General features: G+C 35.1%; 3 protein-coding genes across 3 annotated transcripts in view; 1 reads left to right on the forward strand and 2 right to left on the reverse strand.

Moving 5' to 3' along the window:
• The window catches only part of LOC120629643 (meteorin-like protein), a 64,763-nt gene extending 58,520 nt beyond the window's left edge, over nt 1–6,243 (reverse strand). Inside the window, exon 1 of the mRNA XM_039898638.1 lies at nt 5,991–6,243. Within this exon, the coding sequence (XP_039754572.1) occupies nt 5,991–6,085 (95 nt within the window). The 5' untranslated portion in view covers nt 6,086–6,243. The remainder of the gene's footprint in view (nt 1–5,990) is intronic.
• A 5,633-nt stretch (nt 6,244–11,876) lies between these two features.
• Nucleotides 11,877–13,181, forward strand: LOC120629321 (transmembrane protein 70 homolog, mitochondrial). The gene is made up of 2 exons (XM_039898233.1): nt 11,877–12,371; nt 12,934–13,181. The coding sequence occupies exons 1-2, from the start codon at nt 11,919–11,921 to the stop codon at nt 13,129–13,131; spliced, it is 651 nt and encodes a 216-aa protein (XP_039754167.1). The 5' UTR covers nt 11,877–11,918; the 3' UTR covers nt 13,132–13,181.
• Nucleotides 13,182–14,579: 1,398 nt separating this feature from the next.
• The window catches only part of LOC120629305 (UNC93-like protein MFSD11), a 39,500-nt gene continuing 27,536 nt past the window's right edge, over nt 14,580–26,543 (reverse strand). Inside the window, exons 4-8 of the mRNA XM_039898212.1 lie at nt 25,947–26,118; nt 21,615–21,729; nt 20,079–20,204; nt 17,751–18,055; nt 14,580–17,377 (exon numbers count right to left, since the gene is read on the reverse strand). Coding sequence (XP_039754146.1) covers nt 17,159–17,377; nt 17,751–18,055; nt 20,079–20,204; nt 21,615–21,729; nt 25,947–26,118 — 937 coding nt within the window. The 3' untranslated portion in view covers nt 14,580–17,158. The remainder of the gene's footprint in view (nt 17,378–17,750; nt 18,056–20,078; nt 20,205–21,614; nt 21,730–25,946; nt 26,119–26,543) is intronic.

The following is a 26,543-nucleotide window of genomic DNA, read 5'->3' on the forward strand; positions in this document are numbered from 1 at the left end:
TTTATAGACTAGTGCTCGACTTAATACAGTGGTAGATAATAGAAAGTGATCATGCAGTACAGATAGTTTGATCAGGTGAAATAACATTTTAGCTTTTTGTTCTTTTGCCAGAGCACTACATGTAGATTTATAGAACGTGGAAATTCACTAAACTCGTCTAAATTGGAAGAAGTAAGCTCTCATTTGGTCCCTACTGAAAATCACCGTTGTAGTATTCCTTGGCATTTACTGCCATGGTGCTGCGGCACAGAGCTGAGTAGGTGACCCGTTGACCACAACGAAGCAACATACGCATAAATTATTATATATATATATATATATATTTTTTTTTTTTTTTTTCCTGTCCTCTTGTAGTTTGTTGTAATTTATTTATTTATCGTGGTTAATAAATATTTTTATTATTATTATTATTATAAAGGCAAAGATGCGTTTTAGTTATATTAAGCCCATAGCTAGAATCGGTTTCTACGCGGCTTCGTACCAACACTAAATAGCTTAGCGGGTTGTCTTTGTCGGCGGGGTGGTAACTGGCCACAGCTAAGCCTCTCACCAGAAAAACCAAAACGAAATTCACCGAGGCGACTTATAATGGAGGTCCTTATGATGGTATTAAGTGGATCTCTTTGTATAAGAACAAAGAGTATTTAAAGCTCAAAAATTGCGGTGCTAATCACAAAGTGCTTGAAGAGTTTAAGAACAAAGTTAAGCGAGAGCGTATCATTGGGCAAAAAAGCAAATTGAGTGTCAATGGACCAGCATAGCAGCATCGAGGGGCTCAAGTTCATACATTAATATTTATTAGGGAGGACGGAGGGGAGCCGGCTGTTTATTATAATATCCTCTATTATGTGACGCGTTCACACGATACACTGCACTGATTGATAAGTAGGCAGGCTAAATTTAACATGTCGCTGTACACGTACGGTACATCATATAAACCCATTACCAGCTTACTACAGGGCACGGGTCTCCGCTCACAATGAGAAGAAGTTAAGGCCGCAGTCCACCACGCTGCTCCAGTACGAATTGGTGGACTCCAAACACCTTTGAGAGCACTATGGAGAACTCAAGCACGCAGGTTTCCTGCCGGGATTCGAACTCGGCCCCCCCGAAAGTGAGGTCGAAGTCCTACCGGGCTATCACCGCTTTCACGTACGGTACGTGCAATCTTAATTTGACTGCCGATTGGCGCAGTGGGCAGCGACCCTGCTTTCTGAGTCCAAGGCTGTGGGTTCGATTCCCACAACTGTTAAATGTTTGTGTGATGAGCATGAATGTTTTTCAGTGCTGGGTGTTTATATGTGTATTATAAGTATTTATTTATATGTACATAAAATTATTCATAAAAAATATTCATCAGTCATCTTAGTTACCATAACACAAGTTACGCTTACTTTGGGGCTAGATGGCGATGTGTGTGTGTATAAATTCAAAGTAAGTAAATTAAAAAAAAAAAAGCTTTGTTAAAAGAAAACATATATATAAGACAACCGACTTCTGAAATACATGTTATAATAACTAAGGAGTAAATAAGTTTTTGTATTTACAAAAGCTTCATAAATAACTTTGTAAGTAAATATGGGTCAACCCTACTCAATACATCTGCGTATCTATCTGTCCTTTCAAGGTGTATAAACGATGTTATCTTGTGTGATTGCGTAAACAATACATATTTTTTGCGATAGCATCAAACGCGGTTGACAAACTGTAATTTTTTAAAAAGCTCCATAGACTGTCTCGAAAGATCTCAAATAGAGGTAGTATTGAGACATTTAAGGCCTTACGAAGAAATGTGGCATAACGTCGGAATAGTTAGTTATGCAGTGTTTTTCCTCGCTATGTCCGTGCAAAACTACTGCGACCTTTTGCCGCATTTATCTTATATATCTTTTGAATATGATAGACTTTTTTCCTCATGATAATCTGTAAGAAGCCTAACGACATACTCACCTATATATACTATATATATACTGAAAGAGAAATGATTATACGAAGACGGCATTTAAGTATCTCCCTAATTAACTGTATTATTAAATTGTCTCATGCACTTGCATTAATACCACGATGAAACGGATGTGCGTAATGTCGTTACTTTTATGCGTATCTTATTTTTATCTCTAACTGTACAGATAAGGAAATGTTTTAATTTAAACTCACAGAATTAAGACCATACAGAAACCGTGTACACAACTAATATCAAAAACCACTCTACTTTAGAAGTGTTTCTCGAACAGGCTGTTAGTCACTTAAATCCATTTTAGCAGCTGACAGTAATTATTTTACCTCTAATGTTCTAAGCGTTTACCATAAAATGGAGAAAACGGGAAAAATTTCATGAGCTAGCAACATTCCGCGGGCAAAGTTTCCATTGTTTTGGACCGAATGCACTGCATTATTGCAAAAATGGCTGAATGAGGGTTCTGAATACTCTTAATTCTGTGTATTAAACCTAAAAAATTGAATAAAAGGCGAATCATATAAACTGTACCTACTGGTTTGTAAAAATACGTCTTAAACAGCTAAATTGCACTTGCAACAAATAAATAAATATATTAATAGCCCCCAAAATCGGCTTTCAATTAGTAAGTTAAAATATTTCATTCAGTAATTGTAGTAAGATCATCGATGCCTTGGCATTAGATTTGCTAGCTCGTGATCGAGAAGTCGTTTTCGAGTTTGGTTCTTATGAGGATTTTGTTAAAGCTCAAATTTGCCTACAATTCTTTAGCTCGGGTTTTTGACAGAACGTTTGTAAAACAACAATCCAAATCCAAAGGGTTTTCGACTTTAAATCGAGAGGCATTTAGTCAGTAGTTTTACTTTGACTATACAGAGTTTAATACTCGAAAACGGCTCAATTGCGAACGCGCATATCTTGTAGGTACTAAGGCTACAGTAAACATAATCGATTTACTGTGCGTAGCGTAGGAGTCGATTAGTCGAGGGGTACTTAACAATGTCACTTTTTTGTGTTTAATTCCCTATCAACAATAGACCCACCCCCTAAGGGCCGGAAGGGTCACGTGTCCTCAAACAGGGGTGATTGCGAGAACAGTTTTCCCATGCGTTTCCCACGCCTGCTCGCAATGGGGATAGAATGGGAAACCATAGTTGTTGGTGTTTGTTCCATAATCGGCCCTGTTAGCTTCATTTCCGGTGTCATTAAATTAATTTCTTCTAAAGCTGTAATGTTCCGGATGTGTTGACATATTGATGTTACGACTTATGCATTGTTAAACTCATTAGATGATGCACAAAGCAGATCTTAAATATTTACCCCTTTGGAACCGACTTCAAATAATATAAGATCAAAAAGAAGATCCGACTAGTTAGCTACTTAGGTGTTTATTTAAAATAGGATAGTGTAGAACAAGTAATTATAAGCATCTACTTTCAAAAAAGGAGAAATGGAAGATTAATCGGAGCTATCAGGTAGCAATTTAGGTCGCGTTTTAATTTGCGATGTTCTTAAATCGCATCGTTCATAATACGCTCTTAAGATGCTCCTAGGATTTTATGACTGTAATGTAACTGCACCCAAAACCGCAAGTCTATATATATGATACACCAAACAGACACACAACGAGTTTTAACTCACAACATCTCCGTTTGCATCAGTGGTTAGTAATAATATAGATCGTGTGCCGACATTGGAATTTCTAAAATTGAAAGCTTTGCCATTTTGATAATTTTTTAAATTCTACATGAATTTAAAAGCCGATAATTTGCCGCATGCAACGTCCAAACGACTCTCAGACATACGGAATATTAGCAAATTGCCCGCGACGGCATTCGCCTAAGGCGAGGATTGTTGGGTCCTAAGAATTAACTCTGTATGAATCAGACTTTAAGAACTTACTTATATAGCAGTATACGTAGGTACAGATTTTATTTTTTTCAAGTTTTTTTTTAATGGTAAATAAAACATTAACAGCACAGACTAAAGTTGGTCGTGTTAATATTGTTTACTATAATAATTGACAGACCGAGCAGATGGCCAGTCTGATCTTTAGAGGGAAACTAACGGAAAACTCAAAACTAGGCGTTAGTTTGCCATCTTCTTCTTGCAGTGCCGTCTTCTATCGGAGGTTGGCAACCATTAAGGATATCTGGAGTTTGGACGCAGCTGCACGGAACAACGATCGGGTACTTTTCCCGAACCATTAGTTTACCCTAGATGATAGATTTTTTTTAAATTTTTATGAGTCAAAATATATAAGAGAATGATTCACGCAAACGAATGCCGAATTTTGACTTTACAGTACAAGCCTTGACATTTACCTTAACTTTAAATAATATATTCATTTATTTCCCATTTATTTGCTTCTCGTTTCGTTTGATATAAAGTAGGTACTACATATATATCGCCGATAATAATCGTGTTAATTTTGATTGGCAAGTTTTAAAAGCGATATAGGTAGGTAGCTGTTTTTGGTTTTGCCCGCAGTTTTATGATGACTTTAGTGAGTAGGTATACTGTATGGCTGATTGTGATTATAATATATTATTATATTATTTATATGAATGAAGGTTATAACTGTTCATACGCGTTAATTTTGAGTCATAATTTATGAAACTGACACATCTATACATTCGTACATAGCGTGTAAAACACATTCCCCTACTGTATTATACTATATTTTTTTTAAACCTATGTGAGATGAAATGTTTTATGAAAGTTCGTCATTATCCCCTCAATCATCACACTAAGGGATTAAATAGGGAATGGAAGTTTATTTGGCAAAACATAGAACTCAGGAGTCGATTTAAACAATCATTTTATTCTTTTGTTATCCCCATTCTTGAGAAATCTAGGCGGATGAGTCGATGCGGTGGGTCGGAGTTTACCGTGTAGGATAGCAAAAGAAATGTTGTATAGGAAACTTATCAGTAGTAACCTCTAGTATTTTATGTTTTTAAAGCAAAGTTTTCACTATAAAATAATGAAAATATTTAATTCTACTTACAAGTAGGTGGGTATTATTTTAAAAAACACCTAAGCTGAAATAAATCATAACTATAAACTCAGTTTAAGTAGCTTAAGCCGTGTAGGTTGACATTCCTATAAGTTTTCCATTATATTCCACCTGGACAATGGTGTTCTTAAATCCGATTTACACGTCCCATAAACAATATTTACAAAATATCCACAATTCATACCAAAGTGCACTATAACTCGTTAAAAATAGAGTCATTTTTGCTGTAGCAAATCCTAAAAGTGGCTATACCATACTAGCAGCTTTGCAGAATAAAAGCTGTATAAAGAGGAAAATTATTGTAGGCATTCCTTAATAAAAAGGGATCTTCTTAAATCAGAACCTAGTTAATGACTGTGTCATATACTAAAGTAGGTATCACATAAAAAGAACGCTGACTGTCGAAGCGAAGGGTACTATGCTAATAAGACGCTATATTATTGTTACTGAATTTTGATTAACTTTCACAAACATTGAACTTATAGGTACATGTATAAGATGCATAGATGCTTGACTACAACTGAAAGTACTTGCAAAGCCCCGTTTTTCAAAAGTGTTAAATAAAAAGTAGAAAGAAATAAAGCCAGGTTTACCCGTACTAATACAATAAGTTCCTGACATTATCGCATTCAAATATAGGAACTGGAAAATTTTATAATATAGATATTAGCAAGTTTAAGTTGTATCTTATTATATCTATTATGTAAATATTGTAAAAGTAATCCAATACAGTATTTTCATCAGTGGCCAGCACTCTTTTTACGTGTTACTATTTATAACTTGATTTTACATCACTTGAGGAGTGATTAATTATTCATTGCCAGAAAGTTATGAAAAAAAAATTACCAGAGAAATTTTTTATTTTTTACTTTTAAAACTAAACATGAATTCTTGTTTACAAATAACATTGAGGATTTTGACCACAAAACAGCTGCGGCAGTTGTAATTCTATTCGATATAAAATAACTTAAGTTTATTAAACAACTTAAGTTTATTGAAATATTGTAACCGTACCTGCCATTCCAGTCGCACTGATCACCCATCATTCCCGCCTCCGCAATGCATATTAGGCCCAAAACAAGAGTCCAAAACACTGCCTCTGGGCCCATTTTGCCAAAGTAAAAGTCCAATAAAAAATACACTAATACGAACTCACATCACTATACCTTTAATAAGTTCTATTTTTCAAATTCATAATTCGAACGCTAAAAACATTGTTTTGACGGAAAACAAACAAAGCGCTGTGAAAAACCCGCGCAAGCGACAACCTTACTACACTTTTAAAACTCTACTAAATTAACTTTCGAGTAGCGACTGACGACAGAGACAGACAGTAAGTCGCTCTACTAAGGCTTCTATATAGAATTGCTAAGGAGTGAGAGAGATAGAAATAATAATAAGTTGATAAGACGACAGTGATATACCTCTATCTCCCTCTGTACTGCATCAAGCGATAATATAACTTACTGCTCTACGATAAAGCATACATTCAAATAAAACTAATAAGATAAATTATAAAAGCTTTCAGAAATGGCGCGAAAGACCGTAGGCTTTACAATCAACAATCTTTTAAAGCTCTGGGCGGTTAAGATCCCGTTTTCGGTTTTGTTCAAGTACGAAGCTTTTATGCAGATTCTTTTATGTTTTCATTTATGATAAAAGTTATTAAGACGCGGCCGATTGGTGAAATAAACGTGAAACCGATTTTCTTAATGCCCCATTCGAAAAATCTTGATATATATTTTTAAAGAAACCAATGAATAAATATGGGTATGTATAATTACTAGATACATTACATTAGCAGATTAGAAATTATTATCTCGTCGCTTCGTTGTTCAAATAAAGTTTTTAATCATCTTTAATTAGGCATACCTACTTAGGTATCAGAGCATTGAATTCAGAACCGACGCAAGTATATTATAATGAAATTAATAATATTATTTTATATTATTATTATAAGTATAGATTAGGATACATAATATATTGTGAACATTATGAACCTACAATTAGGAATGATTTATTACAGTGCAAATTTGTGCTTTACTTAGAACGATTTAACTAAAACCGACAAAAACGACTGTATTGATATGAAGTTGCGATAATTTATTTAACATTTTAGACTCTATAACAGAGGAAATAAAAGTTAAAATAAATGTAAGGCATGTTCATCAAGTGTGGTGCACCGTACCATCCCCTATTTTTTTCATCGTGACCTAGCACATTGTTTCGCTTTTTTCTGCCGATAAGCTTTCGAGACGAAGCTTGCGCCTAATATTAGTAATTATTAGTTAAAAATTTAGTTTCTTTCTGCTAACCTAATGGCTTGTTTAGAACTGCATGATTTGCGATTTAATTTTTTGCTTCTTTGCTGCAGCGGACAATCTTAAATTGCTATCCATTACCTAATTTCTGCTTTCATTTCTTATACGATAGTTCAACTATAATTAACGTTGATTAATCGATAAACTAAAATGTATAATATACACATTTTAAATAACAAGATCAAAGAAATAATCCATTTGTCTATTTACCAAAATCCATATAAAAAAATATATAACTTTTGAATCCGTAACGTCAAGAAGAAGCTTAAGCTTATCTTAGTTATGAAAAGCCAGATACTTATCTTTAAATTAGCCACATAATGCATTTTATGGCGAAAATTATTTAAAAACTGGGTTTATACCTTTCAATAAAGATTATTATTATTATTATTAAAAACCAGAAGATGATATTCAATCATTATTATTAGGCATCAAGCAGTGATAGCCCAGTGGTTAAAACTTCGGCATCACTTTCAGGGGATCAAGTTCAAAAACGCGTGCATTTAAAATAAAATATCGCTTGCTTCAACGTTGAAGATTAAACATGATTAAACCTGGATGTCTGTGAGTTCTCCATAATGTCCTCAAAGGCGTGTGGAGTCCACCAATCCGCACTGGACTACGGCCTAAACACTTCACATTGTGGGAGGCGACCCGTGCTATTTAGTGAATCGGTAATTATATAAGATGAAGATGATACTGTTTATTACACATAATTAAAATAAATCGTCACAAAAAAAGTCATTGTACTATGGAGACATTCTTATTTAGATAAACGGTGTTGTTTTACATCATGTTATTTGTCATAAATATAGTTTACGAAATAAAAATAAATTTAAATGCGCACGGAAAGGGAGTTTACGTCTATTAGTAAGGCAGGTACCCGCGCGGCGCGCGGCAAAATGCGGGGAATCTTCAGGGAGCAGGTAGGTTATTATTAACTATAGATTAGGTAATATTTAGGTCTACATCAAGGCTATCTAGAATTCCTCTCTTATATTATTAGAACCAGTGCCCAGCAGTTTGACATAATTCATAAATATACTTAAATGATGATAATTTTGTGTGGTCATTATTCTTTCCTCATACGATAAGTAGAACAATAGAACTTCAAGAGCGATTATACGAGTAATACCCATCTATCGTGTCAACGTTTGTTTGCGTTAAGATAAACTGAATCAATAGGCCGTGTTTGTTCACCAGATAGTCACTTGTGCAGTATGCAAGCTTTAAGGACTGATTCGCCATCTTATCTTACCCACTACACAAATATGGGCTTGTATTGTCTTTGACCTGTTATTATGAATATACTAGCTAGTTTATCTGATAAAAAAGAAGCCTTTGTTACTCTCCTCTCTTTTAACAAACTCAATGCCAAAGTTGTCTGGTTGCTAAGTTAGGCCGTGGAGGAAGGACAAACAAACAGACACAATTACGCATTGCTCAGGGTGTCCCTACAAATTTTTATAAATGTTTAAATTTAAAAATGCTAAAATGTGCGTTGAACTGTCCAAGTCAATCATGGAGTAACAGAACAAAAAACGTGTGTGTACTTACGAGTATGTCCACGTAAAAATAGGGAGTCACGGGTTTAAAAACGTCGCGTCGCGGTGGCTATTCGGGAGTTCATAATTTTTTTTTTAATTGGTACTATGGCTAGTTAGCAACCCTAGTGACAAAAACGTGACACCAAGAGGTTAAGCGTTCCAGTACGATGCCGCGTAGAAACCTATGGGGGTGTATACCCAAACAGGTAAGTCAGCCTGAGACTGCATCATAACTCACAACTAGGTGAGTTTCCAGGCAAGAGCTAACTTCAGAGGAATAAAAAAAGTCGTGTCGATTGAAGCGGTTGTGTGAAGTTGTGCTGGCAATTAAACGATGGTATCATTTTTTAACATTGCTTAAAATAAACATCCGTGGCTGAGAACAATGGACAGAGGGCCGTATAAAAGGAGACACCGCTTCAATATAAAAACAATCGGCAAAATGTTTGCGTGGAAGTTTATGTTACTGCTGCTGACTCTAGTGTGTTCTTATAAAGCATCTTCGGACACCAGTAACTGTTTGTGGCATAAGAATTCATGTAAGTTATTTTTATCCGCCACGTAGTTGCTTACCTGGGTAAAGGGGAATCCCGTAGCCGAACTTTGTTGTAATAATTACCATTAATTCTATTCTAAATGGAGGAAGTTCAAAACATATTAAAATAAATATTTAAAAAAAATATATATAATATATACTACGACAATACACACATCGCCATCTAGCCCCAAAGTAAGCGTAGCTTGTGTTATGGGTACTAAGATGACTGATGAATATTTTTATGAATAACATACATAAATACTTAGAATATAAACACCCAGACACTGAAAAACATTCATGCTCATCACACAAACATTTTCCAGTAGTGGGAATCGAACCCACGGCCTTGGGCTCAGAAAGCAGGGTCGCTGCAAACTGCGCCAATCGGCCGTCACTATATTAAGCACAATGCACTAGTTTGACAAACTCCCTGACACGGCGTTGAGTTCTGTGGTTTTAAGTCGGAGGTCCCGAGTTTCACAGGTCTGTTTCCCGGCAGGGACCACTTGGGGATTTATAATTTTTGAATTTTCTCTGGTTTGTTCTTTCGGGAGGCTTCGGCGATGGCTTTATAACTATTTACCCTACGAACGAAGCCGTGCCGCTAAGCGATTTAGCGTTCCGGTATTATTTATTTATTTGGTATCTATGACCTCACTACGCACTACACTATAACATAAATATGTAGAATAATTAGAAACTAAACTAAATAAAAAAATAAAAAACTTACATTAAATATTAATATGCAATATAAAAAAAAAGATACAAATTAAAATTTCTGCGTCCAGGCAGCCCTACGTGGAGTTTAATATACAACTAGTAAATTGGAGAGTCGTATCGATCTATTAGTGCTTTCAGAATGCCGTTACTGCTTACCCGCGTTCTTTTCATCAAGGATGCTATTCGATTTCTTCTGATGGCAAACAAGTAAGACAAGATTATGTCGCATAGAAAACCGATACGGGTTAAGGACCATAACTGTCATACAAGTTGGCTCGCTATCTTAGAATGCATGAGTTACCACCAAATGAGATTGCAACCTGGTGGACAGACGAAATCAAGCGAGTCGCGGGGAGCCGCTGGATACAAGCGGCCCAGAATCGTGGAATTTGGAATGCCCTACAAAAAACCTATAATCGGTTGATTTGATGATGATGAGACTGCAGTCAAGGGCTAACTTGTAGTGGAAAAAATAAAAATCTGCTGAGGCAGAAACTTCTGATTTCACTTTACAGGTGTCGAGAAATGTCCAGAGCACTTGGTACAGAATGTGTGCGACTGCACTCAAAACTATTGGCTTGCGCAACGCACATGCACAAGCCCTCAAAGCACTCTCGTTGGCACCGTCTGCGGGTTCTCAAGGTGTGACTGTCCCGATGGTTTAGTACTGGATACGGATACCGGCTATTGTTACGATATTGATAATTGCCCTACGAAGCACATAGAATAATAAAAAATAATAATTATAAGACTAGATTGTTATTTTATTAATCAATTCTAACTCCTAATTTAACAACCTTTTCAACTACGTCCTGATCATGAGCAATTTGATTTGCTGGTAGGGCAGAAATTTGTTATGTTGCTAAAGAAAATATGACATGATAAACTCGTAATGACCCAAATAAATCTCTCCTTTTTAATTTCCATTCGATGTTTTTAGACTTAAGAACATATAGAACACTCGTTCAGCTGTTGTTACACGGAGTGTTCGAAACAGTACAAACGCCCAGCGCGCATCTCACTCCGAACTCGCGAAATGTTGCTAGCTCACAAACTTTTTCCATTTACCCCCATTTTATGTTAAACGATTATATGACTAACCACCTGTTCGAGAAACACTACGAAAGTGGAGTGGTTTTTGATGCTTCAATATTAGTAGTTACTATATACGGTTTCTTTATTTCTTAATTCTGTTAATAGTATGTTCGTAACCTGAAACCATTGTCTAATTCATATTTGACTGTAATAATATATTACTACATAATGTAAATTTATATAATTTTAAATGAACAAATCAAATTTTAAAATAATCGTATTTTTAATCTTAGGCTCTCTCACAACGAAATACGGTGACCTACGCGTGACGTTATGTGTGTGTAAGCAAACTTAACCGACAGTGTTAAGAAATAGTTTATGTTTTTAAGCCCATTTTTGATTTTATTTGTAATAGTGTAGAAAAGTTGTAAGATTTAAGTTAATTGTATTGTTTCAAAGAAAATGATAATTACTTAGTTTTAAGTGAAAGTAATATTTTTTTGAAAGGCCTTAAAAGACTTGAATGTGTGAACCGACAGTGTTTTTTCCACATTTTTATTTATTTTTATCGTAATAAAATTAGAAATTAAAAGGTAATAGAAGTATTAAAAACCAAAACATCCTTACAAAAGAAAATCGAGAAATTGTTAATGGTAAAAAAAATGTTTATGGTAAAACGTGATATTGGCACTTGACGTGCTTGGCATCTCATGTCGATGTCACTATGACATTAAAAATATGTAAAAGTTAACCTGTGAATATTGATTACATTTTCTAAAAAATGTTCCGGATTTGCCAACAAAAAATTTATTTACAGAATAAATCAATATTCAGAAATGATTTCTACAAAGACTTTGTTAAACCAAACTCCAAAGTTATCAGTATTTGTCAGAAAACTATAGCAAGACACTATGCTAACAAAGAAAAGCTGGAAAACAAATTTGAAAAGATATATTATGGGCCCTTGACACCACAAATAAGGGCTGTTAAAATATTTTCCGTGAGTTCCAGTGCAGCTGGATTGGCAGCGCAACCGTTAATATTAAACGAAGCCGCCAATATAGGCAGTACATCATTGATCATAGCGCTATGCTCTGTAGTCGGCTTCTTTACATTTGTGACACCGATATTATTACACCTTATCACAAAGAAATATGTGACTGAAATCCACTATGACCCTGAAACCTCCACATACAAGGCAACTACAATCAATTTTTTTCTGTCACCAGTTGTAGTAAGTGTTTATTTTTAAAATTCTATAATATATATCTATTTATAAATATACACTTGAAATTGGGTGCAACTTTTTTTTTGAAGAATTTTTCAAATTTACACTATCTGAAATAAAATATAGGTTAAATATTTGCTACTTCACCTAGCTGATTTTTGTATTTTCCTGTGCTATATCTACCTTCAAACACATTCTATATTTTTAAAATGCAAGCATCTTCCGTGCATGTTGTCAATATTGATTTGACTTTTAGTAAGATATAGATATGCATTACTAGTGACAGCTTTCATGAAAATCAGTGGTGTACATAGAGGGTATGCACAGGGTATGCATATAATATGAAATGGAGAAAATCTCCTGTATGAGTTATAAAAACTATGCCTTTCCTTAAGTTAACTGGAGTTTTTTTTAATTTTATATCATCTGCTAGCTTAGTACATACCCTATGTATACCCTCTATGCACTTCACTGCTGAAAATCATACTGTACCTATAATTTGTGATACAATTAATATATAGAACACCTATCCAGACATTAATAAATTTTTCACTGTAATCTGTTTTAGTTGGAATTCAAAGCAGATGAAGTAGACGTACCTGACATCCCTGGAATGTTCACAACAATGAATGCAAAAGGCAAACCTCTGTTCATAGAGGCTAGGCATTTTACTGACCCCCTGTACTATGCAAAGATTATGGGTTATGACAAACCTTTGGACTTCAAACTAGGTGAAGATCAAAGTAGTGATAATAAAAGTAGTTAAATATGTTATTTATGATTTAGTGCTAGTGTTTAATAAAAAATAAAATTTAACATCTGTTTTTATTAAAAGGCTAAAGCTATACAGTTAACCCATTAGCTGCTGGAAACGTAACAGTTTATGGTATGGTATGGTTGTTTCATACAGCGGGGAATCTATTTTATCTATTGGCAACCAATGCCTCAAAAGCAAGTCTTAGATTATCACCCGTGCAGGGTGAAAATCTTAATTGTAAAATAAGTGCATAGTTATAAAAACAATATGAATGTCATGGTAAACTCACACTATTCAGTGTAAACAACAGTTGCACCACATACAACAAGTGAAGACTACTTACAGAAAATGGCTCAAAGGTTAACAATTTTGGCCAAATGCTACCCTTCATTGTCGTCATTCAACATTATCTTGGACAGCAATGCTCAATGGGATCTATTCTATGATGGATGGTTAGTATAATCCATAATCTAGCTCTTAATTGCAGTGAGCCCTCAGTGATGATGCAGCTTATGTAGGGGTGTGCTTTCCTAGAAGGGGGTGATGAAATGGTTATAAATATTGAATTTCATAGCTGTCTTTAGCTGATGAACTTGCCTAAACAAAAATCGTATGTTTGTGATTGCCATTCAACTAACTCTTTTCTTTTTTTCAAAAAACAAAGTATCCTTTCTAATAATATTTTAAATGCGAAAGTATTTTTGTTTATTTGTCCTCCTTGACGCACTAAACAAACAAACCAACAACTTTTTTTTTTGTCATAGAGTTAGTTGAAAAGATGGAGAGTAACATAGACTAATTTTTATCTCAGGAAAAAAACGATTCCAACGGGATTTGAAAAAAACAGTAAAAAATGCAGGCAACAGCCAACAGCTCTATAAAATTATGAACTATCAGTGGCGGATGAAGTTACTACCCTAGGGCTAGGTAGGGGAGTGTGCGGGGAGCCCTCTCACTAAAAGGGTCACTACCTAACAACTAAATACTTTCAAAGAAGTAACCTATCCAGGTTAGAGTTTTTAATGAAAATTGTCATGGGCAGGAGACAAATATTCTTGGGGAAATGATAAAAATGTATCTTCTCCCACAGCTTTATGAACTTTCAAACCACTAGCGTTCAAGTGGAAATAATATCCAAAGAATATATGTATTATAATAAACTGGGGTAAACTCCTCCTATTCCTTGTTCCCTTTCTTTAGCAGTTGGACATGTTAATTATATCCCTTGTCGGAGGATATAATTTTGGTCTCCTGTCCGTGCTAGTACTGCTGGGGCGAAAAAGTGCAACTCTCAAGTTTTTTTATTCTAATATAAATATTTAAATAGGAATAAAATTTTGCACATACCCCCTCTCTTTGACACATAGCTACATGAGCTATGGAATAAAACAAAAAGATTTGTTAATAAAATATGTATTTAATTAATTATTTCATAATAATATTGTATGTACATTTTGGTTAACGAAAAATAGCTGCATTACAAATTTCATTGTTCAAAAAAAAATTGGCAAATCAAAAATATATATTTGACTAGATTATATTGCTAATTCATGATTTACGGATTTTTATATATACGTAAGAAATAAATCACTATAATATTTATAACAAATAACTTTTCTATTATATTATATAACATTACAAGTATTTACAAATACCACACTTGTCAGTTAACAGTTGCCTTGAGTAATGTTTATATCTATATACTAACATAATGAAGCTGGAATGTTTGTATTTTTGAATGCATTTATCTCAGAAACTACCAGCCTGAAACTTCAGCATACCCCAATTATTGAGGCAGCACTATTTAAATCATATTCAATTTAAGAATGCATGCTATAAAGCTCAAACGTTAAGAAATTAGTAACATTATATCTATTTCTATTACATTGAAAACTTTACTTGTCCAAAATGTTTATACATATATATCTAGTAGTAGTTTATGAGTAGTTAATTGAATGCACATAGTAACATGGAATGTTAGACATTATTTAGTAATTAACCTAAGTATATTGCGCCATGCAAAAAGAGTGCTGGCGGTTGACTTGTGCTTTATAACATTTGTGCAATCGAGGCTCTTTTCACATGCAACAGGTAGTCTTAGACATGATTTGCTCGCTTGTAATTGAGGCGTCGTTTTCGAGTACCAAACTCTGTATCGTCAAAGGGAAATAGATCTAATGACGCTAGTTTTGGAGTCTTCATGCATTCTCGAAAGCGACTTCTCGATTGCGAGCGAGCCAAATCTTGTACTAAAGCTAAAGTTAGAACAAACTGTACGCTTAAATAATAATAAAAATTATCTGAAACATATCCACTGATGCATATTTTATATTTCTAAAGTGTTATATTTGTACTAAACAAAGGTAAAATTTCTACTAAAAAAAAATTATAATTAATGTAAACTTTCTTTTTATGCGTTCGGGAGATAAAATTACAATTAGAATCTGTGTTCTACCTTGCATGGAAATAAATTCATTTGTTTACATAAATAATCTCTTTACGTAGGCCTATGTTAACATTAACGTTCATTTTTTATTTAAATTCCATTGAGGGCCTGCTTCATAACCCTCTGGTAAGTGTTGGATAGCCTAAACGAAAGTTTTGTCCCTTTCGAACTTTATGTCAAATGAGAAAGACAAAAATTATGAAAAAGCTATCCAATACTTATTAGAAGTTGGTGAAAAAGTTCCTAGATCATATGATAAAGACAAAATTATTAAGCTATCCAACGTTTATCGCAAGTTGAAGAAACAGGCTCTTAATATAAGCTTAAGCATAAATTCCAGGAACATTAATCTGGACTTTTTTATACAAAACACTACAGAATTTAAAACATACATCAGGGTTATGCCAGCTCGTGTCCCGCACCTGCTTCCAGTCATAATCGTGATAATACTAACAAGTTTGAACTTTTAAGTTCAAAAATCACATTTCAGGCCCTATCGGTCGCAGACCATAATTAGAAATCCGTTTCCATACATATCGTCTGAATAATTCCATAACGCTGTAATTCGAAACAGTTTGGAACAATAGTAATATATTTTTTAAATACTTTTTTTATTTTTCATTAGTGCAAAATACTAAACACCAGTTTAATAAAAATTCGTCGAATTTATAAAATTAAATAATTATTTTATCTTATTTCTCTATCTGTATCTATAATGTTTTTTTTTTTTTAATTTCTCGGCTTTTAAAGTATTCTTTGTCGATATCCAGGATGCAATCAATCTCTATACTAAATTACGTTAAGATAGGTTCAGCGGTTGATCCAAACATAGGAAACATACTACTAAAACCGGGTTAAAAAGTATTCTGTATTTGTCTCCGGGATGGGGGCCCTCTCCGAAGGATTTCTAGGAGCCGAACACAAAAGTTTTACATTGAAACAATAGTATGGATTTTCTAACCCCATTGTAATATAATCAAAGGCATACTTGCACAAAATTTAATGAAACGCATAAATGGCAATTACGCAATTACCCAATATGGGACTATTAATGACGATATTCGGATTTCTCATAACATAATATTCGATTATTATTGAATACATATACCTGCAAAATTATTCAATTTATTTCCACAGGCGATCTTGCTATTCGTAGCAAGATATCGTCTGAGAAATAACTAGTTATTCAACTATGTTTCTCTATTTTAACCAAAAAAGTTGTCCTCAATGCTCTAAGCATCTTAATGCATAATTGTCACATAAAAGCATGGTTTTATATAAATGCTTCAGTATTTTTACTTCTAAATCTTACACTAAAACCTTATTTTTATTTTTTCTCCAAATTGTGTAACAATTGTGAAATTGCGAAACATTGTTATAACTCTACAAATTACTAAAATCCAATATTAATTTTTCACTTAAATATTTTTTTTTCCAAATGCTTATGAAGAATCTAGTAGAACTACAGGTATATAATTAATCTACTTCTGGTTCGGAATGTTTTCTTACCGAGTCTCAAATAATTTATTTACTTGTTTGTATGTCTCAGGCCTCAGCTAATAAACCAGGGCATCATAAACTACAGATAGCTCAATCATAGTGTAGTGTGTTATCGGCGAGCGAATGAGTTGCGGGTGATAATTTATCATCGATTGACTCTAGTGCGGCGGCGCGTGCTCTGGCTCGTGCCCGCCATTCCACGCGGCAAAAGGCAGCTGTGCCCGCAGAGCCCAGGATCGCAAGTACACCTAATTGCACTGACAATGGCGCCCGGGATGAGTAGAAGAAGCATGCCGCTGCGGCTAATGACTGTAAACAAATAAAACCATATTATTAAGAAATTAAAAAGTGCTAGCACGTCATTAGGTCATCAATATAAAGTAAAAATAGAAGAGATCCGAATAGGTCACCTTGGGAGACACCCCTTTGAATATGAGATCACTAAAATCACCTTTGAGATCCAAATCAAAAAAAATTAAGAGTATCTGCTATAAAATAAACATAAAAGTTTAAGTTGTACAAGACAATCACAAGCCCTTGAAAAGTCACATATAATTATATTGTTTTAGATATGTTTACAAAATTTTAATAGTAACTTTAGTACTCCTCCAATAAAGAAGAAAGATATAAAATAAGAGAAGAAAAATAGTTCAAAGCGAGGTTTATACAAAACCATACTAACCTGAGTGAACTTGAATAGCGCAAATGCAGATGTACTATTATCGGCGTACTTTCCACCCAAAATAGAGTAAATCTGTGTATTATAACAAGCGTCTCCAAATCCTAGTAGGAAACTGCAGAACATCGCGAGGTAAGGAGATGGCCCGATGTAGGAAACGTCCATGGTGTCGCCGAAGGGTGCAGCGTTGGGGAGATTGATGAAAATTAGGAAGAAGCTGGTCATGTGGATGAGATATCCCATGATAACGACTGGATCGCGGCCCCAACGGGTCGTTTTGCTACCAAGAATACCGAATAGTGCTCCTCCTGTAACAAAGACAATAACATTGAAGAAGGATACCCGACAAGGTGTGTCCTTGTGGTGGTGGAAGAGTCACTACACACATACAGACTTGACGTTTCTAAAGTGCTTATATTAGGCCTACTTGAAATAAATGAATTTTGAATTTTGCTTTTTACGCATTTAAAAGGAGAAATAGAAGATACAGACAATCTAGCTATTTCTGATGTACTGATCCGCTCATCATTGAACTGGTCTAAAAATAGCGCTATCTTTGTCTACACAGAAGGTTATGACATGGATGGCAATAACTTTAAACCACTCAGTTAAGTTTATTTCAGAGATTTGGGTACATTAGTGTTGGCATCAATAGAAAAGAACAGAAAATTCTAACCCCCTCAAATATTAAACTTAATTAACAGCATTAATGTAAGCCATCCTTTACAGACAACTTTTGTTAGACCAGCGACAAGAGCCAATGTATCTAAGGTCCATTTTTATTATAAGACATTGTCGATTTACTACCCATTGTTAAAAGGTATATAGTACTATATCCCTATGCCTACTAATATTATAAATGTCAATGTATGTTTGTTTGTTACGCTTTCACGCAAAAACTACTTCCTCCTCCTTCCATCCTCAACAAACTTTGTACACATATTCTTGGAAGTGTTAAAAGTAATATAGAATACTTTTTATCCCGACATTAAGCTCGGTTCCTTTGGGAGAGGGGATGAAAGTGTTTGACGATTTTACACAATAACTCCGACAAATTATAACAGACTTAAATAATTATTTTTGTACTATAGAGGTTATAATATGTCCCGTTATGTATATCCCAAACTGTGGTTGAAGATAAAGGACAGAACTCCTCAGTGGACAGCAGCAAACCCCTCATTTAAGGCTTAGCGATACTGAATACTTTTTTTAGCTCTACAACTAAATTTAATGCCACATCGAAAAACAAAATCAAACGCAGACGAAGTCGCGGGCAACAGCTCGTAAAAATATATTAAAGTGTATAGATACTAATAAATGTCCTTTACTGAAATGGTGTCCACTTGACTGATCGAATCACTCTATGAGGGTGTGTACAAACAGAGGTTATACAAAACAATCAACGGTATAAAGAGCTCCCAATACCAATGAAACTACTTGAGTACCACTTAAAACCTACGTAACAAGTATTTGTTACGGAATACAAGTATTACGGTATCGTAACAAGGGCAAATTGGTTGACATGATGATGATGGTTCGAAAGTTCGGTCAGTGCTAGCCTAATAGCTTTTCGGCCTATTTTCGGGGGGACCGAATTCCATCCCCGGCACGCCCCTGTAACTTTTTGGAGTAATGTATGCGTTTTTATAAATACATGCTGAGTTGGTTACGAATCTACCCTACTCGCTTAATAAACAATATTTTAAAAGAACGTAATACCGAAAGAAAATCAGACCTCATAAATTTATTTCGTAACCAAATCCGATCAACCTGGCCCAATAATTGGGTTTAGAGACGTACTAAATCGACTTGTTTCTAGTCCGAGCTCGGGTAGGAGTCCACCGTTGCGATGCGTGAGTTGGGGCTCGCAACTACCATTATTTCAATAAGAGATAATGGTACCATAAAGACTTCTTCCTTTACTAAGAGGAAGGCGTGATACATAGTGAATCCACTATGCCGTTTTACGGAGATATGAATGCCTGGAGTAGGGAGATAAAGTTGAATATGCTATGATGGATTGAATGATGAGGTGAAGGAGACATGATATTGATAATGGGGTCTTGTGGTTATCTAGATCCTATTTTAATGCCATTTAGGGGAATTCAGGACTTGTGAACTCGTTGCTTCTGATGCTCTAAAAGTCTTGAGTTATTATGGGACAACAAGGTTGGGGTCTTAGCCTCTGGATGATCATGTGCCAGTCTTATTTAAGAAAGTATGAAACCTCACGGAGAAATTTTTAAGAGGACCCAGTTGGTTTAGTTACAATACGCTCGATTTAAATTAGCGCGCTACTGTGAGGTACTGACAACACCGTAAATGACTTACCGAGGACTTCCCCCAAACCGATGAACACTCCCGAAAGACCAACCAGCTGCTTCGCATTGTCTCCCATCGCGAGCGTGAATCCGATGCTGGGACTGTATACGCCACTGAAGAAGGATAACTCCACACCTGAAATTTAAACATGATTTCACAAAATTGCAACCTTATTAAGGTATCCTACCTACACGGCTAACATAGACAGGTGACCAAAGTTATGTCCCGCGTTAAATCCCTACGACGCAACAAAATAATGTCGAGAATTGTCAATCAAAATTGTTCTGGATAACTCCTTTTGTATATTATTGCCATAAAAAGAAAGTTCTAGACCGCAGATAAAGTATAAAGTCACAGAATCAGTCTGCTCTAAGAAAGAAGTGAAGCATTTTGTAAGCGAATCTAGTGATATCTGGTACCAATCTGAACTCGATTAATACTAACACAATATATATAAACTCACGCGAATCCCTTCGTACCAAATTTAAAGAAATAGGTATACTTACAGTAGCCTCGCAATATATTTATAATAATATTATCTTTATTAAACAAAACATAAGTAATTATAAACAAAAAGTCGATATAAACAGTCGACTAACTAGAAACGGACATAAATTAGTGATATCTGCATATCGTCTGAGAAAAGTACAGAAATCCTTTGTGGGGATGGGTATATGCTTTTATAACATGATACCGAAGGTAATATTAGATCTACCTTTACTTAAGTTTAAACAATCAGTGGCGTGCACAGGGTTTGCGACCAGGGTATGCATAAAGCAGGTAAATGGCATAAAATGGAAAAATTTCCCCTTCAATACTAGTTATATAAAATAATTTGGGTATGCAGTGCTTTTGTGCATGTATGAAGTGCACGCCACTGTAAACAATATATTAAAACACATTTAATAAATCGTGGTTACTACACGATTGATGAATTCCTAAACGACAAGGCTGCTTGGAAGCAGGCCACTCCGCTCTCATCTCTCACAAAACATAAAAATTCTAAAGATTGTTAAACTTTAAAATGATGTTGGAAAAGATCAATCTGCTGAGTTTCTTGCCGGCTCTTCTCAGTGGAATCTGCCTTCCGAACCAGTAGTAGAGTCACTACAAACAGTTTTTACGTTTCATAAGTGCTTATTAATTAGGCCTACTTGAAATAAATGAATTTTGAATTTGAATTTGATTTACGGGCGATTGGAAGCGTGTTCTGGAACCTTGTTTTGAAGGGTTGATTAAAGTCTTAGAAGAGTCATCAGGTTTTTTTATTCCAAAGCCTTAACAATATCTGCATCCTTACTGATATTAGCAATGAGAAAATGCGTTTGTTTGTAAGTTTGTTTGTCCTTCCTGCACGCTAAAACTAAGCACTTAATAATTGGAGTACATTTATCATCATCACACATCGGCATAGAGTTAAAAGGGCGGAGAGTAGCAGAGGCTACTTTTTATCTCACGAAATTAAAACCACGGCATTTGTATCCACCAGGTGATAAATTTAACAAGTAAGCCATTATTTTGCACCAAATAAAACAACTAACAAACCTGTATAAACGAACGCAGCGCTCAGCAAAATCATATCTCCGGTGCAAAAAAGTCTAAGGGCGCCTCTGAAAGCTTCCATGGGGCCTTCGGCTTCTTGTACTGGGACAATCTCGCTCTGAAACAAATATGACGTGACTGTCAATAACCCTCTTCTCACTACCCCTTCTTTTTTATTAACAGGTCTTACAGTTCACATTGCGCGATTCCTAAAACAACAGCAATTGTGCTTTAGAGAGTCTACATCTCCAAGGATTGATTCTAGTGTAAGTAGACTTTTTTGTTTTAGTACAAGGAGAAAATTGTGACAGATCTTGTGCGGGAAAGTGCCTTGCTTATTCTGCCGCCAAGTAGCATTGCTGTGTGTCGGTATGAAGTGTGTGGTTGCCCGTGTAATTCCGGGCACATGACGCGTTCCTTGCAGTGGCGGTAGGCCCGGGCCTAGGGCGGCAAATCGTGCGAAAAAAAAAACACTGATGGTAAATTTTACTGGAAAATTAAGTATCTAGTCAGCTAGTTCAGCGTTGTAGTATTCCTTGGCATTTACTGCCATGGTGCTGCGGCAAAGAGCTGAGTAGGTGACCCGTTGACCACAACGAAGCAACGTACGCCTAAATTATTATATTTTTTTTTCTTTTTCTCTGTCCTCTTGTAGTATGTTGTAATTTATTTATTTATTGTGGTTAATAAATATTTTTATTATTATTATTATTTCTATCATTTATTCCTTTTAATTTTTTTTTATTCTTAACAATGCTTAAAAAAATTAAAAACACTTAAAATTATAAAAAAAAAACCACCCTCCGCTTGCGGGCTTTTGAATGCCCAAGCAACCTCCAGAGTGAGGAACCTCCTCACAATACGCCTACTATAATAATACCATAATAATATTATTATTATTATTATTATTATTATAGTCTATTCTATCTATCTAAGAGGACGCCCTGCTTCCACGTGGTGGACGACGGTGACCAAGGATATTAAAAACGCAAATCTAATTGACGTGACAACCCAAGACAGAGAGTCCTGGCGCAGAAAGACGAGGAGAGCCGACCCCAAATGATGGGATAAAGCTATGGCAAAGAAGAGAAGATAAGTCTATAATGATGTTGCTGAGAAAGGGGCGTCACATGGCCTGGGGCCTAGAGCGGCGGGGACTACAAACCCGCCACTGGTTCCTTGGATTTCTCGCGAAGTGTTGCTTGCTGCTTATCGGCGATGGTTTTTAACTTATCAGGAACGTGGACTATGTGCTTGGCCTGTCAATTACTACTATAAAAAATATTTAGACCGCCGATTGGCGCATTGGGCAGCGACCCTGCTTTCTGAGTCCAAGGCCGTGGGGTCGATTCCCTCAACTGGAAAATGTTTGTGTGATGAAAATAAATGTTTTTGAGTGTCTGTCTGGGTGTTAATACTAGTATTTATGTTAATTATTCATAAAAACATTCATCAGTCATCTGAGTCATCTGATCCGTGCGCTGTGTAGCACATTTTAAACAAAAAGTCACATTAGTTGTTATTTAAAACAAAATGTAGATATAAGCAATGGACTCACTAGAAACGGACATAAATTAGTGATAACTGCGTATCGTCTGAGCAAAGTACAGAAATCTTTTGTTGGGATGGGTATAAACTTTTATAACATGATACCGAAGGTGATATTAGATCTACCTTTTCCTAAGTTTAACGGTTACTACACGATTGATGAATTCCTTTTTCGACAATAAACTTCGTAAAAACGGTTCTTACGTTCGCCTACTTACTACTTTTAAACCTGTTAATTTAGTTTTTGTTTAGAGTTTTGCGTTCAACAGAAGTACTACGAGCCCAAAACAAGCTAGGCTAAACATTTAGGTAAAGATAGGTACTTTAAATTCAGATAAAATATTTTCACACCAGATCCCCTTGACCGCTCCGCTTTAAGGCTTTTTAATGAGCTTCACACTGATATGCATATAGTCATATGATTACTGGATACTTTATTTGTCGTTTGACCCTTATTCCAAGATACACAATCGAAAGTTCAAAAGGTTAGTATTACACGAATCAGGAAATTGTAAAAATAAATGTGCGTTTTCTTTGTCTAGACCAGGGGTTCCCAACCTTGTTAAGCCAAGGGCGCTCTTACAAGTTAGGAAATTTGTCAGCGGCGCCCGCAAAAAAAATAAAATATCCTCATAATGAAACTAATAAAACCATAATAAACAATAAATTTTAACTAAGATATTTTACGATTGAAATATCTCTTGTTAGCGGTAAAGGAGAACATCGTGAGGCAACCTGCATGCCTGAGAGTTCTCCATAATGCCCTCAAAGGCTTGTGAAGTCCACCAATCCGCACTGGGTCTAAATCCAGCTTGGTGGACTACGGCCTTAACTCCTTCTCATATCTGCCTATAGTGGGCCAGCAATAGGTTGATAAGATACGGTGATAAAGAGTTAAGAAAATAAAAGTACCCCAACAATGGGATGGCTAAGATTAGTGATCTCCGCGCATTTTTAGAAGTCAAGGGACAAGCCGTGACACTCCACAAAAAGTATCAAAAAGGTTTTTTTTTTAAGAAGCAGTGCACCTATGTAATTTCTACGGCAAGACTTTAACTCTAATAGTACGTTATATAGATAGGGCAGTTCTACAGGCATGGACATAGAAAGTGGCTTAATTGCTAGTGGCTTGGCGGCACGGCATAGTGGCAACAGTAGAAGGCTCCCATCAAACAAAATAAAATAACGCCCTAACACTAAACTGGTACTAAGAAATTATTTTCAGAAAACCCCGATATTAGGATGCTGAGTATTTCAAAATTAGGGTCAAACAACATACCTATATACAATTAATCTATAAAGATCTTCTCAGCAATAGAAAAAACATGCCGCGCTATACATGTTTGGGTAAAATTTTCTTCACAGGAAAAAAATTAAGTTAGCTATAATAGTTACCTATATAGTTTTAGTAAATAAGTTTTTATTAATTAGAATTATGGTTTCAAAGAGAAGACACTGGTGGTGTGGGGATTACTGATTATTTTTTGTATGTTTAATCTTTATATATATATTTCTTGTGTGCGTGTGTATCTCACTGAACTCCTCCTAAACGGCCGGACCGATTTGAATGAATTTTTCGGTATGCGTTTGGGTGGCACCCTGGATGGTTTAGATTCACAAATCAGCCCGACAGATGGCGCTGGGGTCCGCTAGTTATTATTATAAGCAACAAAAATTGCAAAAAAAAAAAAAAGTACAGCTCAGTTCAGGAATCGACCGGGAAATTCCAACTCATAACTCATCCGTATTATCCGAACATGCTAAGTTTGTAGATACTAGAATAACGAGGTAGCGCTGACTGGGCCAGTAAAAAAAAAAATAACAAAAAAAAACTGACTTTTGAAATTAATTATATACCAACTAAAACTAAATATTTTGTGAATAAATCATGCTTGGTAATTATGCATCTACTACTAACTTTGATAGAAAATGTATTATATATACTGGATAAATCTGCGTAAAAAAAATAATAATAAATAATAATAAATCTGGGTTAAAGAGAGTATAGGTGTGATGTTATATTGTGTGATTGTGATGATGATGCACATATTTATGCGATAGGAGCATTGGAGGTTTGTCACCGAACTTCTTCATTAGCTCTATATGAAATGTAAATTGGAAATTTTCGGAATGAAAAAAAAAAAATCGGTTTGAAAAAAAAAAATTCAAATAGTTATAGTTGAACATACTCGTATACAAAAAAAATCGAATTAATAACCGCCTCCTTTTTAGAGGAAGTCGGTTAAAAAAGCACAGACCGTAATATCGAGATTATAGCACATCGACCCTGACACACATAAGCTTTTATCTTTTACTTAATGTAACAGCTCCTTAAAGGAAATCTTCCACTTGAATGGAAACGTCTGGGCGGTTGTAATATCTATAAGATAATCTGTAAGGCATCTATATATCTAGTATTTTACACTGTTGAAATAGCAAACAATTTTGTCTAAAACCTATACATAAAGTTCTTCTTATTTTTATACGAAATGTAATAGTAGATTGTTCAACAAGGGGTTACCCCCTTGAGCAATGTCTTACGTTACGGGCGCCAAACCAGGCATTTTAGAGAAATATAGCTGACTCTGAGTCTTAATTTTTTTTAATTGAGATAATTTTACTGAATCGTGAAAACAGACAACTATTCAGTCACAAAATAACTTCAAGGCTAACATATATTTTTTTTGCAATGTGAAAAACTAAAGATTATTAATAGTTTAAGTCCTTTCTATCTCATTTCGCAATACTCGGGCACTCTAATAATCAGAAAAATAAACATAGAATCACCTTTACATCATCAAGGACGGGCGTGCGCCTCGCAGGTCTCAGCATCATCAGGAAAACCATTCCCACAACGCAAACCGCGGTCAACGCACCGAACACAACGTTCCGTGTCTCCAAATCTATGTGCGTTTTGCCTTGGAACTTGATGAACACGAACAGGTTGCCGAAGAATAAACTGCAAAGACGAAATATTGAATTTTAAGAAATTTCAATGAATAAACCAAATTTCATGTGTACAATGGATTTTGAGTTATTAAAGTGGAAAAAGTTTTTCCAGATGGTTCGTGTAATATAACACACGGTAGATGCATCGCCAGTTTCTATCTCTTAGGTAAAACTTGGCTAGCACGCTTCCACGTGTTTTGATTATAGTCAATTTTACTGTGTATTAATAGCAATGTAACATATCATGCCTATAATATACTAGCTCTTACCCACGACTTCGTCTGCGTTTGATTTTGTTTTTAAAGTATTCAGTATCGCTAAGCCTTAAATGAGTATAGTAGTATATATATAAAACATGTGACTGTAAATTAATTATAGACAAATAATTTGCAATAAAATAAAATTGCGACTATAATTAAAGGTCTATGCTATCTC

This window comes from Pararge aegeria, chromosome 14, assembly GCF_905163445.1.
Source record: "Pararge aegeria chromosome 14, ilParAegt1.1, whole genome shotgun sequence".
Taxonomy (NCBI): Eukaryota; Metazoa; Arthropoda; class Insecta; order Lepidoptera; family Nymphalidae; genus Pararge; species Pararge aegeria.

Bases quoted from the DNA above. Each gene is read 5' to 3' on its own strand.
- LOC120629321 (XM_039898233.1), top strand. From the start codon at position 11,919: ATGTTCCGGATTTGCCAACAAAAAATTTATTTACAGAATAAATCAATA. The intron at 12,372-12,933 runs GTAAGTGTTTAT...AATCTGTTTTAG, and splicing joins TTTTTCTGTCACCAGTTGTA to TTGGAATTCAAAGCAGATGA.